The following is a 19,073-nucleotide window of genomic DNA, read 5'->3' on the forward strand; positions in this document are numbered from 1 at the left end:
ACCACCACACCACCACCACCACCACCACCACCACCTGTTAACGGATAAGGCTACCGCTTCTTCGTACATGACTTCATAAGCATGTCGATGGCGGCGATGTTTCCGATGGTGCCATTTACTTGTTGCGATGACCTAATTGATAATTGTGAACGCTTCTCTCTTTCTCGATTGTTTGGTGATGAAATGCATGTCACCACAAATCTCCATGTCTGCTCTGTACACAAGCACCAAGGTCATGGTTCCGTCTCGGCGACTCGCACCAGACCGCCGCTAAATGGCTTGAAATGTGGAAACATCCTACCAATGCACAACGTCTGCAGATGGTAGGTCTGGTACTTCCGTCCTGACTTGGTCAAAGTTGAAGGCAGTGCCGTCGACCACCCCCTAGACCCGGATACATCATCCCTTTCATTTCCTGCGATCAAGGCATGGCACTGGCACCGCGATAGGTTGAGCTCCTCCTCTTGACACAGAACAGTCAGCTGCATCTCCTCCCACAACAGGCAGCTGGTTAGGGATAGGGACATACATACATGTGCAGGTTAGAAACCTGCACATGCATGCCATGGACAAGTTGAATTGGACTTTTCCCTAGACTCTTGTGGCAGGGCTTCAGTCCTTTTCCGGCGCATCCCGATACTAGCTTTGTGTATCCTTTTTCCACTTTCCATAAGGTCGGTCGTCTCGGTGTACGAGGTACTGGGGAGATGGGGAGCTGTGGCAGCATCCGTGTCGCGACCAGCTGCTCCACGGAAACATGTGTTCTCTGATATTTGTCACGCTGGTAGCGAGCACCTAACCAGCCTGAATCCCGTTAGACGACGTGATCGACGCATCTCTGCCTTGCTGCACTCCATTCTCCTCCTCTCCTCGAGCCGAACTCCCCCATTCGGGATCGAGACACAAGTTTCCCAGTCTGCAGCAAACCAAAGGGAAAAAATTCCCAATACGAAAATGATGATGGTACGCCACATATCTCCCGATCTGGAGACTTGTGCTTTGTCGATGGCGTCCTCAAGAAACTCGATCTTACCGATCGCCGACAAGAATTTGTCAAGTCGAACGTTCGATGGTGCCCATGCTGTGTCATACAGACTTGGAGAACCGACCTCGCGTCGCCTCCCAACGCCATTCCACATGGAGAAATGGGATCACGCTCAACCCGATGATGCTGGTCTCACTGTATCATCAGTCAGCCGCCTCACGTCCAAATACTTCCCAGTGATTGAGGGTTGAACATTGTCGAGAGAAGGATTTGACAGAAGGTGAAGCGTATTATCATTATCCCAAAGGAGTCCCCGGGACCAGCACCAACACTGTGCCACTGGCTTGTACCCGGTAGCGTCAAAGGTCAAGGGAAGAGCAGGGAGATACCCAAGGACTCCAGTAGCCGTGGACTTCAGCGCTACGACGACCACGCTTGAGGCAATGGCAGTGTCTGTACCGAGTAGTCGCTCTCCATCGACCCTGCATCACGAATCTGTGCATTGGCATCCAGCAGCATGAGGACTCTCAAGACCACGCCAGCAAGTGAGGTTCGAACAACAAACTCCTCTTGCTTCACGCCTACCTCAAGAAGTAAACTTCGGGGCATGTGTGCAGTACATTGCTTAGTCGGACATAACAGAGTCTGTACCTAGGCACAGGCCACCAAGGAAGCGCCCAAGGGTGTTTTGGTTTTGGATCTGGTATCCGCAGGAAAAAGAGTCGGTACCACTGGGCCCGAAGGTGACCATTTCTGCCATACGTACCTCGTACATACGGTGTATTTCAGATTTGTCGGTACCTCTTTATATACGTGCCCCGTCGGTCAGGCACTTTGTCTGAGAACGACCATACAAAGATCAACAAAACAATACTCGGTACATGAAGTTCTTCCCGCTTTCGGACCACGTGCTTGACTACCTTCCCAGATCAGTTTTGTGGGACTTTGCATTTTCGTGGCTGCTCATCGTCCTTCGTATCTCGTGGAGGATGGTGATCATCAGCAGCCTCGGGCCAGCCATGCCCAGCCACCAGGAAAAAGATCCCCTGGCTGGGGAATCTAACATCTACCCATTCCAACGATGAATCCCCCCAATCGCCCGAGAGAAAATGTTCCGAGTCACGTTTTGGGAGTGGCCAGAACAAGTCACTCGTCCTCGTACACTTTCCGCGGCGGGATTCCGAATCTCTTCATTGACTTTCCCCCCAGGCACGCAAGGCCAGCGATCGCCTCTCTCGGGGACCCCCCTTTACAAGTACAAGGCCCAAAAGCGGCACAGGCAAGGCGCATCTGATTCAATAATACCCATGTCTTTTGGGAAGCGAGGCTAAAAGACGCCACAAGCGACTTTTGTTTTGTTAGGTAGGCAGGTAGGTACAGTAACTGGGCCTTTTGTCAGCTAAGCAAGTCTTCGTTTCAAGTCCCCCAGCCTCAAGCTTCTTCTGATTCTTCTTCTTCGTCTTCTTCCTCGCATGTCTGTCATCTTCGTCTTTGTCATGGTCGACCTGAAGTACCAAAGTGTTCGAACCAGGCTAGAATGACCCATCGAAAGGTCGTTACTTACTAGGTAAAAGGGCGGCGCGTCTTCCGCATCAACGGCCGCCTTATGTTACGCCTAGGTACTCGGTCTCGTACCTCATGCAGGGCCCGAATAGCAAACAAGTCTTCGCTAAACCAGACGAGGCCACGAGGACAAAGTGGCACGCCCTACGAGGTTTCCCTCGTGAAAGCTCCGGATTGCACGTACCACTCGATAGTCCGAGAGAACGCCATGAGCCCCCTATTTTCCGTCGATGTGTGAATAATGGTCCGATGGTCGCCTGGGCGGAGATTAGTATGGAACACACAGGTAGTAGTAAGGTATGAACTACTTCCCCGTACAAGGTTTCACCCATTCTACATAGGTATGTACATACCTACCGAGTACTCGTATCTACATATGACCGAGGAGATTACATCCCCATGTACCGAATATGCACAAACTCGCATTCCGAGTACATGTATGTCCCTTGCTTCCCCTGCCGATGAAAAATAGTCCACCATCCTACCCAATGACCAAACCAAAACCGGCATCGGAGAAGACACTAGATTAACTCCAACTTCGCCCTTGATGACACATCTCTGACTTTTTGTCCGTGTGGCCGAGTAACCCACTCGTACTCGGTATAATAGTGATTTCTTTCCTTTTTTCTTCTACTCAAACGAGTAATTGGGAAGGAAGGGGGGGGGAGGTTGGTTTCCGCTACTGCTTTCGAGAAGGATGACACATGGTGCTTTTTCTGTCCCATGGGTTCTGCATACATGGGCTGACGGGACCGAGGCGGATAGTACACAGTACCTCGTACGAGGTACTTGTAGGTAAACGGGCCATCAAACGGGGTTTCCAGCGATTTTCGATGTTGCGGTTCCGAAATTCCGAGAAGAGTGAATGCCTTTGCCTATACAATGCCCCGGTGTACCAGCTGATGGTGATGGTGGTGATGATGATAACATAATAGCGCAGGAAACCAGCCGCATCTACTCGGTCTACTCGGTCTACTCGTCCTTGTACCGACTATGTGCATACATGACCTATGACCAATGACCTGATGAATCGCCTCTAATCTTATACGAGGTATGCATACATAACCGTGACGACCAGGAATCTGGTCCCCGAAAAAGGGGGGGGGTCCACACTCAAGGGTGTCGAGTCCCCCGGTCCAGCTGAGTAATTTTCCAATTAGTCACTCCTCAGGAAAAATTGCCTGTTTTGGAACGAAACTTCTTATTCGAGAATCGGAGTATCGTTCTGCATTACTCGGTGCTAGCTGGGTACTAGGTACGAGGTAGCTAGGTAGGAAAGTGCCCAGGTAGGCAGGCGGTAACGCAGTGCCAGTGACACCCGATCAAAAATAAACCTAGGAACGAGGAGCCAGAAACCAGGAACCATGAACACAAGACGCCTCCCGGGATTTCGACTTCCTCGACTTGTCCTTTTCTCCAGGCTTTGCTAGAGAGCAAAAGGAAATAATAATAAACAAAAAGCATATTTATTTTCCCGGCTTCCATCTTCCCCCTCTTGCCGGTTCCGAGAACCTGGAGTGGCCTGGCTTGGCCTGACCAGACCAGACCAGAAAAGAGAAGACAAGGTAAAAGGCCTCTAAAAAAACACTCGTCATGTCGAGGGAAGGAGGCAAGTAAGACAGACGTGTTCGTCTGCTTGACATTGCTGGTAACTATTCGTCGTATCCGAGGACATATCCTTGCAACCTAGGTAAAGAAGGTAGGGAGGTACTAGCTAGGTATGTCGATTGCATATCACCAGGTAAGTAACGAGGTAGAGGTAGAGAGGGATTAGCAACGATGGAACTCGACTTCGAGGGGGAGTGAAAGACGTGGGGAATTGACATGGGTGGCGAGTCGTCAATGTCTTGGGAGCCGAGGGAGAGAATGAAATGAATACAAGAGATTCTGTGGAGGTATCGAGGTACGAGCATGGAGAAGATGATGATGCCCAGCAGCCCAGGAAGAGACCGGACCGGACGACGCATACGAGGTTAATCACAGGTTACACCACCGACACCGTTTGGGGGACTCTAACATACGCGACGGTTCAAAAGGAAAAATCTCAACGTTTGAGATCCTCTCTGTTCGGTTTGGTCGGCGATACAAATTCCCATGGCAGGCTTCAGCAACAAGGCCAGACAGAGCCCCTCGGGTTTTCGCCTTGGACAGGTCCTCCCCTGGGATCATGCACACCAGACATTTGGCTATGAATGGCTGACTGCGTGACTGTCTGCCTGCCTCTCAAGGTTCTGGTCGTCGAGCTATACGCCTTGCCCCTACCGCGTCATGACGTCCTCCTTCCAATCTATGTCTTGGATCTCCGGGTATCCTCTATCCTCTATTTCTCCTTTCCCCTCCCTCTTCGCAAAGGGATTCACAGTACCAGCGCCAGAATCAGCACCAAAGAGGCCGGAGGGCGCAGTGTAAGGTAGGGGTCGGAGGACAGGATAGGGGAAAGATGGCGCGACTGCTGGCGCATTGAGAAAGGAACGAACAAAAGAAAGGTTCCGAGTATCGTGCTTTTACATACTGCACGAGGTAGGTACAGATCACGACGACGACCACTCTGGCTTGTTGGGACGGACTTGTGAGATCATGAACCCCAGCGTCTCACCGGCTCAGGCTCACTTGGCTCAGGCTCACGCTCACGCTCACGCTCACAGGATGTAGAGAGAACCTTTCCATTACGATCCGTAGAGCTGTGCAGGAACATGAACTATCGAGAATTGATGACTTTTCTTCTGTCACTTCTATCGTCTCTCATCGAGTCAGTCATCACACGTTGCCACAGACCACACAGTCCCAATCATTAGGGGCCACCATGTCCTATGCCAAATATTGTCTGACCTGCTCCTCATTTACCCATCTAATCGTGACTGATCCCATCCGTCGCTCTTGTCTGGGAAATTGTTTCATTACATCATGGTCGTTTCGTTTTTGTTCTCCAGGATCTTCTTTCACGGCTCTTATGCTGGCCTGCATCTCGGAGGACTATCCTCGCTTCTCACCTCCAAACAGTACCTTCCCCCTCGCCGAATTGTTAGACAACGAATACGTGACTCAGAACTCCGACAACATAAAGAAATGCTGCCACCGAGGGCCGGGTATCTCGCAAGAGTGGCAAAGAACGAAAAACATTGCTGGGAATGCATGACGACGCTGCATTACTCGCGCTAGCAGACGCACCTCTGCTAGCGGATGTCGTTGGAGGAACGGTGGTAGCTGTATACACACCGGTTGGCAGACTCTTAGGAGGTGGTTTCGTCGTCGTCGCCTCTCGAGTACCGGTGCTCGAGGCTGAGCTTTTTGTAATAATCGATGTGCTTACCGTGTTCGCACTTGATGTTTGCGACCCTTCCTGCGTCACGCTCGTGTTGGGCATCGGTGGACTGGTCACTATGCTGACAGGGGGCGTGCCCGGCGACCCGGCGATGGTGACAATTCCTGGGTCCGGTGCCTGCCAGTCCGTGGCATCAGCGTATAAAACTCCGTTGATAATGACGCCAGCATTATTCGCGAGCATGTTCTTCTGGTCCGTGTTACAGGTCGTATTGACGGCGCGAAGGTGACAGATCGGGTCGGCCATTGCAGGGGCGATATTCTGGTGCGATGAGTTAGCTTCCCCAAACGACGAGTACGTCGACAAGTCCGCTGGCAAGCCCATGCTGATGTCTGTTCCCTGGATGATGCGCGAAAAGATGGTGAAGGCGGTCTCAGGCTGATACGCTGGCATCAAGTGACCGGCATCGTAGATTCGGCTGAAACTCAGGTTCCCAAACTCCCGAACGACACCGCCGACGTAGGTGCTATTGGCCACAATCGGGGCATATCCAGCGGCGTACCAGGGCAAATATGATGGGCCCGCCGCGCCGGCTACAGCGAAAGAGGCTGCTTCTCCTCCTAGCCAATTGCAGACGTAGTCTCGGTCCCCGTATATCAGCGCAACTCTGACACCAGAATCGAGAAGATCAACAAGATCCTGGACGATGTTATTCCGTGCATAGTCTCCGGTGGTGTTGAAGGCAGTGAACACAGCCACCGAATCTTGGCTGTAGTTGACCGGCACACCAAGTGATTCTTGAACCGATAGCTCATTCAGATACTCCAGGTAGAGAGCGCCCGGAAAGGGATCGAGCATACTTTGCGAAATGTCGTAGATGGAACGCCCAGATGTAGTGTATGGTTCAACTACATAGTCTTCGCAGTACGATTGCGCTTGCGAGCACGCTTCGTTGACTGCATCCACGTCTCCGTGGCCCATCGGGTCGAGCGCAGCTTCTTGTGAACGGCAGAAGGCAGTACGCTGCTCACAGCCGTCTGCGCTGTTGTAGGCACTCAGAGCGTTGAGTTCTTGAAGTTGCGAAATGGCTTCGATGGCATAAGTATTCTCATATGCAAACTTGGGATGATACGGCGTCTGGGTCACGAGATCAATCCAGCCGTTGATGATGCCCAGTGACTTCAGTGTAATATCAATGGTCGTATTGGCAAAATCGGAATCTGTCCGACGACGCTCATTCTGGACGCCGAAGAAAGCCCCAATCGCAGGTCCATACTTGCCTCCGTAGGACTCGGTGAACAGGTGGACCTCGGCCGTGGGCTCATTGGCTTGCACACGGAGAGCAGTATTGTACTGAGGAAAGGAAGTGAGAAATGTTTGCAGAAAATGCCAGAGCGACTGGGCAGCAATTTGGGACGTATTGGCTGTAAATGACGGATTTCCCGATCCGAAGGTGCCATTGAGAAACGTGTAGCTAGGTTGCGAGATGGGTCCTGCTGTCGGTGGAGTGACTGTGGTTTCATCAAGCAGATTGAGGGAGGAGTTGGTCAGAATATCGTAGGAGAAGCCCACCTGAACTGGCTGGTCAATGAAGACAATGTTGCTACTGCGGTCCCAACCCCAGTCCCGTGCAATTGTGCCCAGCTGACCATTGGCAATTTCCACAACCTGGCAGGGTCCAACCTCCTGAAATAGACCGACCATGCTGCTGGACCCAGGTCCGCCATTGATGAAGATTGTCAATGGAGCCGACTCGGGGAGTTGTCTCGCTTCAATAAACCAGAAAAACGTGTTGATGGTGTAGTTTCCTTGACTGGGATCCAAAATATTCGGTGGGAGAGTGATGTAACCTGAGAATTGTTGCTGAGTCTCGAAAACTGTTGTACAAGTCCCCAGGGGAACGTTTTTGTAGGCCACCGAGACATTTGGACTGACTGGAGAAGGAATTATAATGACGGAATCATTAGCAGGAAGAGGAGGAAACTGAGCGAGGACCATCGAAGTGTAGACACAGAGGCTGACCAACAGATTGTTCAGCCGTCTCATCCATGGTGCCATGCGTTGCGACAAAGGCTACAAAGACTCTTCAATCAGGTCCGTGTCCCACGCGATCACACCTGCCAGCCTTTGGTCCAAATTCCCCGATATTGGAGGTCATCACCGTGAGTGAAAAAGGCCTCGTTAGGACGATGGAGCTCCACCACAACCGCGTCCTGGATTGAATCAAATGGAGCGGATAAATGCTAGAGACTACTGGACACAGATTGACGGGGAGCGGGCGATGCTTCCGGAACCTGAAGCAGACGGTCGACAGAATGGTCCGATTGGCGTTTTGTTTGCAACGAAGTCGGGTAGAGAAGATGCACGGATGCTGCCGAACCTGCCAGACTAGACTTTTCACAAGCTTCGAGATGGCAAAACAATCGACGTGGGGTGGGTCTGAACGAGTGTGAGATGTCGGTGGAAGGTCAGTGCAGGAGACAATCACACAATAATGGAAGATGGTATGATTTTTCAACTTCTCTCCCCGCAGGCGCCGTTGACGCCATGCCTGCGCAAGGCCATTCCTTGGCAGGTCAGAGTGGGCCATCCGTCGATCCTCAGCCTCGCCGCTTTCTCAGCCTTGAGCCGCGCCAGGTACCCGAAGGCCCAGGCATGCACGTGATAGTCAGGCGAGGTAGCAGTGACTTGAGTGACAAACCGCAATATTCACGTGAAGCGAGGCTGGACTGCACGTGACATGATCTCGACTCGATTTCTTTCGCATCGCGTCTTCATCTTTGCCTCTACTCTCTTGTCCGCGCCACAACTTCATGGTGAGATTCTCTCAACCGACGTTCTGCGCAGAGCCGTGATTGTCGTCTACATTCTGGCAGAGGTGAGTAGCCATGGCTTACAACGGCTACAATGGCTTCAACGACGATGTTATGGACGGGGTCGAGACCTCTGGCCCTAAAGTCACAGTGAGAGAAGTGAGACAGACGACACTGACATTTCTCCTGTTCCCAATCTGACTCTTGACAGGTCGAACCAGATCGCTGCGACTTTGTTCTACAGTCATGCTCTCTCGCTCTCGCCAACTCCCTCCGTCGCGCCATGCTTGCTGAAATCCCTACCATCTCGATCGATCTCGTGGACATTACTACAAATTCCTCTGTTCTGCCTGACGAATATCTCGCGCACAGACTGGGCCTTGTGCCTCTAATCAGTAAAGGTGTGGACGAAAGCCTCAACTATGGCAGGGATTGTGATCGCTGCGACGACCACTGCGAGTACTGCTCGGTTGTCCTCCGCCTGCACGTCCGATGTTCTCAAGCCGGCACGATGCTGGTACATGCTAACGATCTCATCGTCGCGAACCCTCGTCAAGACGGTATCGGTCGGCCAGTCATCCGTGATGCTAACGGCACCGGACCACTGATCGCCAAATTGAGACAAGGTCAAGAAATTCAGCTGGAATGCATCGCGAAGAAGGGAATTGCAAAAGAGCACGCAAAATGGGCACCCACATCGGCAGTGGGCTTTGAATATGACCCCAACAACAAGCTGCGCCACGTCGATTACTGGTACGAGACCGACGCCAAAGAAGAATGGCCGGTGGACGAGCGCAATGCCACGTGGGAGGGGGATGAATCGGCAGCCGACGCCGCCTTTGATCCAGATGCTGTCCCGAGCGCCTTCTTCTTTGAAGTTGAAGGCATCGGCACCCTTGAACCGGACGACATTGTGCGCGGCGGAATCGACGTGATCCAGAAGAAGCTCGCCGAGACCATCAAGGTCCTAGGAGGTGCAGAGGCTGCTGGTGTCGACGCGATGAATGGTCTCCAAAGCCCCGATGGCTACGAGCCGGCTCCTCCAAATGGAGCATTCAGTTCATACGGTGGTCTCAGGGGCGGCACGACACCTTATGGTACAACTCCTTACGGCGCTGGTGGTTACGGATCCTACTAGATCAAGAGCGCGACTGCTTTTCGCATAGCGAGGCGTTGGAGGTTTGGGTGGCGAGGCGGATGTCGCCCAAGGGGAACAATTGGCGGGTCCAGTCAGTATGGGTTCACGGCACGGCATGGTCTCAAGGTGTTACCCCCAGTGGCAGAGAAAAAAGGTACATATCTCCAGGTCGGGTGAAACTGGAGCTTACCTGCTCCGTTGACCTTATCTTTTCAAACTAAAGGACATTTGGATGTTACTATGATGGGGAGGGCAAGGAACGAAAAGCAGCGAAACTGATTGTGTTACACGTGCTAGAGAATCTCGATCTCTCGTGTTTCTCAAGCAAGCATCATGAATCTTATTAGTCCAACCCAGACCAGCAGATGTCCTCGAATCGGCTTGAAGGGGTAAGTGGGAAACGCTCTACTGACTGGGCATTCTGAAACGTAGTCAGCATTGCGTGGAACAAAGCTGCCGTAATCAGGCACTTGTGTGGATTTGCATCCCGTAGTGCCGCCCATCCAGCATTACTGACGCTGATGTCGATGCCTTATTCTGTTCTTTCGGAATGTTTATGCTGTTGGCGGGGGTGTGCATGCGTGTGGTGGTGTAATGTGTAGATGGTCTGAGGATATTTAACACTGGCTGGACCCCTCTGCACTTGATGGAAAACTTCGATTTCGTTGAGACCCGGAAATCTGCCCACCTCGAATCAAACACCAGACAGACGAAACAGACAGACAGCGCAGCCTGAAGCGTCCGGAACAGAAGCCGCTTTTCCTGGGCCCCGCCAGTCAGAGCTCTCGAATTCAGGTACTAAGTTGCAGGGTGCCAGACCACCTGCAACCAGTGAACATCAGACTTGCGCCACCGACAAAACGACAGAGAGTTGAGGAGCTTCGAACCCTGACAATAATTGCCCCGCCATCCCGCCCGGTGACAAAACGTAAGTATTAGCCTCAATCGAGCAGTTCCGACAAGTCAAAGTCAACAGCTTGGGCTCGTCACTAAATTTTTTCCTCAACAGCCTCTGCAGAACATCTAGACCTTCTCTCTCTGCTCTGTTCACCTTGAATTTGACAAGTTTTCACATCAGTCTGTCACAATGGGTTACTCTGATCTCGATTGGAAGGCCATCAACACCATCCGACTGCTTGCGGTATGGCTCTCTGCCCCTCCATGGTCATTTTCAAATCTCCTGACTGCTCTTGATTCAGGTCGATGCCACCCTCAAGGCCAACAGTGGCCACCCGGGTGCTCCTATGGGTAGGTGATTGATTTGATCGATGAAAGAACCACATCTGACGAGTCCTTCTTCCAGGCATGGCCCCGGTGGCCCACGTTCTTTTCAACAAGTTCATGACCTTCAATCCCAAAAACCCCGACTACGTCAACCGCGATCGATTTGTCCTATCGTGAGTATGACCACATTCAAAGACATCACAAGGAAGAGGAGGGGAAGTAGAGGAAGATGAGGAAAAGATTGTATACACGAACAGCAGCGGGGATTGAACTTGGCTACTTGTGGTTGCCATTGACATTCCTCGTCTCCCGTGATAGCCTTCTCTTCCGGCATAAAATCATGAGATATTAGTCCTATTGCTGACTACTTTGTTCAGGAATGGTCACGGCTGTATGCTCCAATATGCCCTCCTCCATCTGTTCGGCTATGCCGTCTCAATGGACGACCTGAAACACTTCCGAGTATGTCCAACTGTTCCACCCTCCTGCCTGTTGACCAAAGCTCACACACAGAGTAGCAAATTGACAGCATCACCCCCGGCCATCCTGAAGCCCATGACACTCCTGGCATTGAAGTGACCACCGGTCCTCTGGGCCAGGGTTTTAGCAATGCCGTTGGTCTGGCGATTGCTCAAGCTCATACCGGCGCTGTTTTCAACAAGCCTGGTTATGACCTGCTCAACAACTACACCTATTGCTTTTTCGGTGATGGCTGCGCCATGGAAGGTGTTGCAAGCGAAGCTGCCTCCGTCGCTGGACATTTGCAGCTGGGCAACCTGATTTGCATCTACGACGATAACCATATTTCCATTGGTAAGAAATATCGCCTTGACAAACCGGGCAAACACGATCGCTAACCAAGAACAGATGGTGACACCAAAGTCGCCTTCACGGAGGACGTTTCCAAGCGATTTGAGGCCTACGGCTGGCATGTTCAGCATGTCAAGGACGGCGATCACGACCTTGATGGTATTGAAGCTGCCATCAAGAAGGCCCAAGAGGTCAAAAACAAGCCTTCCATGATCAAGCTTACTACCACCATCGGTTTCGGCTCCAAGCTGCAAGGCACAGGTGGCGTGCACGGCAACCCCCTCAAGGCCGATGATGCCGCGCAAGTCAAGAAGAAGTTTGGCTTCAATCCTGAGGAATCGTTCGTGGTTCCCCAGGAAGTGTACGATTTGTACAACAAGCACGCCGCTGAGGGTGCCGCAGCCGAGCAGGCTTGGAACGATCTGTTCAAGAAATATTCAAGCGAGTTCCCAGATTTGGCCAAAGACTTCTCCCGTCGTCTGTCCCGCAAGCTCCCCGAAGGATGGGAGAAGAGCTTGCCAGTGTGGAAGCCGACCGATGCTGCGGAAGCCACCCGCAAGACCTCTGAGAAGGTCCTAGAGAGCATCCACGAAGCTGTCCCGGAGCTGTTGTCAGGCTCTGCAGATTTGACAGGAAGCAACAACACCCGATGGAAGAACGCCGTCGACTTCCAACCCCCGAGCCTGGGTATTGGTGACTGGACTGGACGCTACCTTCGATATGGTGTTCGAGAGCATGCGATGGCCGCCATCATGAACGGTATTTCTGCATATGGCACTCTTATCCCAGCCGGCGGTACTTTCTTGAACTTTGTGTCATATGCTGCAGGAGCTGTCCGTCTGTCGTCGCTCTCGCACCAGCGAGTCATCTATGTCGCCACTCACGACTCCATCGGTCTGGGTGAAGATGGCCCTACTCACCAACCTATCGAGACTTTGGTCCATTTCCGAGCACTTCCCAATATGATGGTGTGGAGGCCCGCCGACGGCAATGAGACATCGGCCGCATACTACATGGCTCTGACTTCGACCTCTACCCCTTCCATCCTGGCCCTGACCCGACAAAACCTTCCCCAGTTGGAGAACTCGACAATCGAAAACGCCATCAAGGGCGGGTACGTTGCCATCGAGGCTGACAACGCCGACATCACTATTGTTTCTACCGGGTCTGAGGTGGGAATCTGTATCGATGCGATCAAGGTCTTGAAGGACCAGCACGGACTCACTGCACGTGTTGTGTCGATGCCATGCACGGAAGTCTTTGATGCCCAGCCCAAGGACTACCAGCTGAAGGTCATTCCCGACGGCATCCCAACCCTGTCTGTCGAAGTCATGTCGACTCACGGATGGGAGAAATATTCACATGAGCAGTTTGGCCTCAACCGATTCGGAGCTTCCGGCCCCTACAAGGAGGTCTACAAGGTTCGTGATTGTTTTTTCCTCCCATGTTTGTTCTTGTGACTGACAAATCTGTAGAAATTCGAGTTCACGCCCGAAGGCATTTCCAAGCGTGCTGTTGCCACTGTCGAGTTCTACAAGGGCCTGAAACCCCGATCACCCATCAACCGTGCTTTCCAGCAAATCATCTAGAGACTCCTGGGTGAAGGAAGTTGTCGGTGAGTTAGGGTTGACCACTCATCTCGTCCAAGTCAGCACGAGGGCCATGTGTATGATGATGCAATGCATAAATTTTGATGCGGTCTAGATAGATTAAACGCAGGAAGATGATAAAAATCCAAATACTGAGAGGTTTTTGAGACACGAGTGTTGACGTCGGGGAATGTTCTCATTCGTGGACGAGCATCAATCACGACACATGCTATCACTGGCTATTTGCTCCTCATTTATTCCTCCCTCCAATGGTCTAGGGAGTCTGGCTGCAGCCTTTACCAGTTCGTCCCTCACTAGGTACGAGTACGTAAAGATGCAGGTGCAACTCTAGCGGGTTCACCAGGGCTCAACTTCCCCTTTGACCCAGTGGCTTGCTTGACCTCCACCTTGAGCGGTGTTTTCCACCTCTTTGATGCTTCTCTGGAAACCACAAGTTCGTCCCGTTTCCCCGTCCCCCAAAGCCAAGGGGCTCCTTGAGTGGAAGGGAAGGGGATTAGTCGTACAGCAGTAGATGCAAGTCCTGCTGCTTCACTTCTGTCGAGTACAGGGATTAATTTCCGATCTCATCCGTTCCCTGTGATTTCTTGCCAACAACGGGAGATATTCTTTCCCTACAGTCCCAGAGCCTCAATTCTCGAGCCCTTTTTTTTATTATTATTGACGTTGCTTGTCTCCGCTGTCGGCATGTGCGCCTTTCGACCTCATCCAGAGCCCCGCAGTCATCATTTCTCCTCCTCCGAGAGTACATTCTCACATCTCTTGGACTTTGTTTGATGCCAATCCCCAACACACTGAGCATCCAGCGACACTTCCGAATCGCAGCCGAAGCCTCCACTTCCCACATGTCATAACTGATCTTGTTCCCGCCTGCTTTGCTCCTTTATAGACATGGCTCCATCGACGTGGGTTGTAATTGGAGCTTCCCGGGGTATAGGTCTCGAGCTCGTCCGTCAACTGCTCGATCAGGGAAACCAGGTCATCGCGGCTGTACGCAGCCCAGAGACGGCAAATCACATATGGCAGTTGTCTGCAAAACAAACGAGACCTGCAGCCTGTTTGATTGAGCAATGCGACGTCACTGACGAGTCGAGCATCGATGTGAGTGACAGGCACGTCGCCTTGAGAGCACTTTGAGGTGATATCATCCTCCGATATTAATGCAATTGATAGGCGTTTGTGAATGCGATGGGAAGGCTGGTTGCCAAGGGTATGCGCCTTGACAATATTGTCTTGAACGCTGGAGTGCTGAAATATCCCAATGTACGAGTATATCCGTACTTGACCGCACAGAAAGACTAACAGCACTTCCAGAGGGCAACCGAGATGTACGGCTACAGTTCCCAACCTTGATACGTTACATCTAGAGGAGGTGCTGACTACCTGCCGTGCGCAGATCATTTACCGACTTCGCCCTGCATCTACATACAAACACTATTGGGCCTATGATCATTGCGCAGAAATTGCTAAAACTAAATAGCGCGGCACCTCCGTCGAAGATTATATTCATTTCCTCTGATTCTGGATCAGCCTCGTTGTTTAGGGACCACGAAGATGGATTCGCCGCGTACGGGGCTAGCAAGGCCGCCTTGAATCAAATGCTGAGGCATATGGCCGCCGAACTCAAGAGAAAAGGGGGGAGCTATGAGGATGTCTGTGTTCTGGCTATGCACCCGGGTGAAGTTCAGACGTAAGCATTTGAACCACGAATTCTATTGTCCACGAACAAGACGATGCTGACATTATAGCCAGTGACATGGCCAACATTGACCTGGACTGGGACGTGGAAGGAATCATTACTCCCGAAGAAAGTGTGACGAAAATGTTGAAGGTGATTGGAGAAAAAGGGAAGGATGACAGTGGCACCTTTTGGTGCTGGGACGGGAGGGTAAGTGTGTCTATTCATTGAAATGCGACGACCTATTCGTCTAACAAGATGTGTAGGAGCATCCCTGGTGAGGTCTGGACGTCGTTGCGCAATGAAGTCAGTTGGAGGAACCAGGCAGGGATGGTACTGGGGTTGTACAGGAACAGAGGAGCACGAAGCCTGTGTGCTATCGTCTTCCGGTGTCAGCATATCAGGAACTCGGGGTCAGAGGACCATGATAACACAAATCGTAAGTATAGAGTTTTGAAGGGTGCAGTGTGTTGTGGATAGTCCTCGAATATGTACGAGGTAGGTACACGCTACTGATGCAATGTCCCATGCTGCATCCAGCGCCCAGAAGATCAAGCAGGAGGCTGTTCTTTGTAGTGGATGGAAGGTTCCAGTGAATTAGTATGCAAATGCTTTGTGAGCAGCAAGGCAGAAAGGAGTGAGAGAAGAATGAACCCGACACCGCCACCACCGCCACATCTCACTGTTGACGAGGAAAGTGCGATGGTCACTGCCAATCACTTGTACTTGTTCTTGCAGACACAAAGGCAGGCAGAGAAGAATTCGTTCTGCGGATAGTGGCCCTTACCGAATACGGAATAGCGTGCCTGCCGCTGAACTTTTTGATTGCCTGACTTTTTGGTCTGATTTTCGACCGCTTCCCTCGATCACCACCACCAACTTTTCCCCCTACAAACCTTCTACCATCCAGCCTTTCCCTCTTGCGTCGTCTGCTCTCGTTGCAGTCGGCTGCTGTTCTCCCTTTCTCCCCCAGAAAATATTCGTGAATCCACCAAAAAAAAGTGAAAAACCCCCCTTCAAAAACCCAGAGTCGTGCGGTAAGTCATCCCGTTTTCTTGCCTGCGCAACCCTTTTTTTTTAGCCTGCATGGTCCCAGAACCTCAAGAGGTAAAAAAAGGTGAACGACGTCTGACCCGGCATTCATAGTGCTCGACTTTAACGACATATCCCTTAAACCAAGCCATCATCAAGACATCGTGTCCATTGGTCAAGACAATTGTCAATCCTCTCGTTCTTGTTACCTCGTCCATCAATACCACAATACTCGATCCGAGAAAAAGTGAGCGCTCATCTGTGCCCTACTTGTCGCCGGGGCCAACAACCCTCCATCCCGCAGTTATTCTTGCCTGCGCTGCCCTCTATCCGATCATATTCTGACACTGCTTGACAGCGAAAATGTCTGCCGCAGACGTCGCTACTGCTACCCCGGCCGCTGGCCAGAATGGCTCCACCGATGCCCCTACCCAGAACGGCGCACCTGCCATCGACACCAATGTTGCGTCGTCTGGTACCGCTGGCGATGACGCCGCTACGCCCTACTCTGCCACACCCAACACCGCGCAACACTCGGCCTCTCTCTATGTCGGCGAGCTCGATCCCTCTGTCACCGAAGCCATGCTTTTCGAGCTATTTTCCTCTATTGGCCAGGTTGCTTCAATCCGTGTCTGCCGCGATGCTGTCACTCGCCGCTCCCTCGGGTACGCATATGTCAACTACAACAATACTGCTGACGGTGAGAGGGCACTGGAAGATTTGAACTACACAAGCATCAAGGGTCGCCCTTGCCGTATTATGTGGTCTCAACGCGACCCCGCCCTCCGCAAGACTGGACAAGGTAATGTCTTCATCAAGAACTTGGATGCGGCGATCGACAACAAAGCGCTCCATGATACATTCTCCCAATTCGGTAATATCCTCAGCTGCAAGGTCGCCCAGGACGAGCTTGGAAACTCAAAGGGCTATGGTTTCGTCCATTATGAGACTGCCGAGGCTGCCAACCAGGCCATCAAGTCTGTCAACGGCATGTTGTTGAACGACAAGAAGGTCTTTGTTGGTCATCATATCGCCAAGCGAGATCGTCAAAGCAAGTTTGAGGAGATGAAGGCCAACTTCACCAATGTCTACATCAAGAACATTGACGAGTCTGTCACTGATGACGAATTCACCAAGTTGTTTGAGCCTTACGGTATGGTTGTCTCTGCCACCATCACTCGCGACGAAAATGGCAAAAGCCGTGGCTTTGGATTCGTCAATTTTGCTAGTCACGAGTCCGCTGCGAAAGCGGTTGATGAACTCAACGACAAGGAATTTCATGGCAAGAATCTGTATGTCGGTCGTGCTCAGAAGAAACACGAACGTGAGGAAGAGCTTCGAAAGCAGTATGAAGCCGCGCGCATGGAGAAGGCTTCCAAGTACCAAGGCGTCAACTTGTATGTCAAGAATTTGACTGACGATGTGGATGACGACAAGCTTCGTGACTTGTTCAGTGGGTATGGAACCATTACATCCGCCAAGGTCATGCGGGACACGGCCGAGCGCACCGCATCTCCTGCTGGAGACAAAGACAAGGAGAACAAAAAGGAAGATGCAGAAAAGGCCGACGAGGAGCCCAAGGCTGAAAGTGAGGTCAAGGAAGAGGGCAGCGACGATGCAAAAGAACCCAAGAAAGAGGGCAAGCCTGGTCAGAAGCTTTTTGGCAAGAGCAAGGGCTTCGGCTTTGTCTGTTTTAGCAATCCGGACGAGGCGTCAAAGGCAGTTTCAGAAATGAATCAAAAGATGGTCAACGGCAAGCCTTTGTATGTTGCACTCGCTCAACGCAAGGACGTTCGCAAAAGTCAACTCGAGGCTAGTATCCAAGCACGGAACACCCTGCGTCAGCAACAACAAGCGGCTGCTGCTGGTATGCCCCAAAGCTACATCCAGCCAACAGTCTTTTACGGTCCAGCTGGACAGCAGTTCCTTCCACCTGGAGCTCAGCGTGGCGGCATGCCTTTTCCCGGTCAGCCTGGGATGGTTATTCCCGGCATGCAAGGCGGGCGTGGACAGTTCCCTGGTGGGTTCCCACAACAAGGCCGTGGCATACCGCAAGGCCAGCAGCTTCCTCCCAATTTCGGCCTGCCTGGACAGATGCCTTTTATCCAGAACCCAGCTCTTGTCAACGGAATGTACAACAATCCTCAAGCATTGGCCCAGATGCAAGCTCAGATGGGTCGTGGCGCCGGTGGTCGTGGTCAGATGCAAGGCATGCAGGGTATGCCTCCCAACATGCAGGGCATGGCTGGCGTGCGTGGCGGCGCGTTTCCGCAAGGCGGTCGAGGTGGTAACATGCAGAACATTCCAGGCGCGCAAGCAGGCGCTCGGTTGCCACCACAAGGCCGTGGACAGATGATGCCTGGTCGCGAAGAGGTCCCTGCTGGCGGCCTTAGCAATCTTGCATCATTGCCTCCCAACCAACAGAAACAGATGCTTGGTGAAGCTATCTATCCCAAGATCCAACAGATTCAACCGGAACTTGCTGGCAAGATTACCGGTATGCTTTTGGAAATGGACAACTCCGAATTGCTGGCGCTGTAAGTTATTCATGATGCTCCACAGTGTTTCGGCTGGTGGCTGACTTTATTTCCTTCGCAGGATCGACGACGACAATGCTCTTCGTGCCAAGGTAGACGAAGCGCTCACTGTCTACGACGAGTATGTCAAGGGCCGTCAAACTGCAGGCGAAGGTGGTCCTAATGGCACAAAAGAGGAGGATGCGTCCAAGGCCGAAGGCGCCGAAGCGACGGCTTAGACGATGTTGCATGGACTACTCTTACTGTCTTAACACAACCTTTCTTTCACCCAGATTGCACAATCACTGTACTCGAGTTGGGGCAAGATGCCTTTCTACCAAAAGTTCTGATACTGCAGCATCATGAATGCTCTGCGATGTGGCTTCGGGACCATGGAGCTGGGCTTTGATTGCGCTGGCGGTGGTAGGCGAATGGCGTCTTTCCT

At 52.0% G+C, this 19,073-nt stretch overlaps 4 protein-coding genes across 4 annotated transcripts; all 4 read left to right on the forward strand.

The window, feature by feature from the left end:
- Positions 1 to 8,698: 8,698 nt before the first annotated feature.
- Positions 8,699 to 9,761, forward strand: AYO20_07410 (hypothetical protein; the record flags this gene model as incomplete). The annotated part of the gene is made up of 2 exons (XM_022645695.1): positions 8,699 to 8,773; positions 8,835 to 9,761. 2 exons carry the CDS (start codon positions 8,699 to 8,701, stop codon positions 9,759 to 9,761), a joined length of 1,002 nt encoding a protein of 333 aa, XP_022498260.1.
- A 1,087-nt stretch (positions 9,762 to 10,848) lies between these two features.
- AYO20_07411 (hypothetical protein) lies at positions 10,849 to 13,384 on the forward strand (the record flags this gene model as incomplete). Its single annotated transcript, XM_022645696.1, has 7 exons — positions 10,849 to 10,902; positions 10,961 to 11,009; positions 11,065 to 11,158; positions 11,363 to 11,447; positions 11,504 to 11,798; positions 11,853 to 13,216; positions 13,271 to 13,384. The coding sequence occupies 7 exons, from the start codon at positions 10,849 to 10,851 to the stop codon at positions 13,382 to 13,384; spliced, it is 2,055 nt and encodes a 684-aa protein (XP_022498261.1).
- Positions 13,385 to 14,293: 909 nt separating this feature from the next.
- AYO20_07412 (hypothetical protein) lies at positions 14,294 to 15,361 on the forward strand (the record flags this gene model as incomplete). The annotated part of the gene is made up of 6 exons (XM_022645697.1): positions 14,294 to 14,503; positions 14,576 to 14,665; positions 14,717 to 14,730; positions 14,799 to 15,092; positions 15,155 to 15,290; positions 15,347 to 15,361. The coding sequence occupies 6 exons, from the start codon at positions 14,294 to 14,296 to the stop codon at positions 15,359 to 15,361; spliced, it is 759 nt and encodes a 252-aa protein (XP_022498262.1).
- A 1,114-nt stretch (positions 15,362 to 16,475) lies between these two features.
- AYO20_07413 (hypothetical protein) lies at positions 16,476 to 18,867 on the forward strand (the record flags this gene model as incomplete). The annotated part of the gene is made up of 2 exons (XM_022645698.1): positions 16,476 to 18,649; positions 18,711 to 18,867. The coding sequence occupies 2 exons, from the start codon at positions 16,476 to 16,478 to the stop codon at positions 18,865 to 18,867; spliced, it is 2,331 nt and encodes a 776-aa protein (XP_022498263.1).
- Between the last annotated feature and the right edge of the window lie 206 nt (positions 18,868 to 19,073).

Source organism: Fonsecaea nubica (assembly GCF_001646965.1).
Source record: "Fonsecaea nubica strain CBS 269.64 chromosome Unknown Scaff52, whole genome shotgun sequence".
NCBI lineage: Eukaryota > Fungi > Ascomycota > Eurotiomycetes > Chaetothyriales > Herpotrichiellaceae > Fonsecaea > Fonsecaea nubica.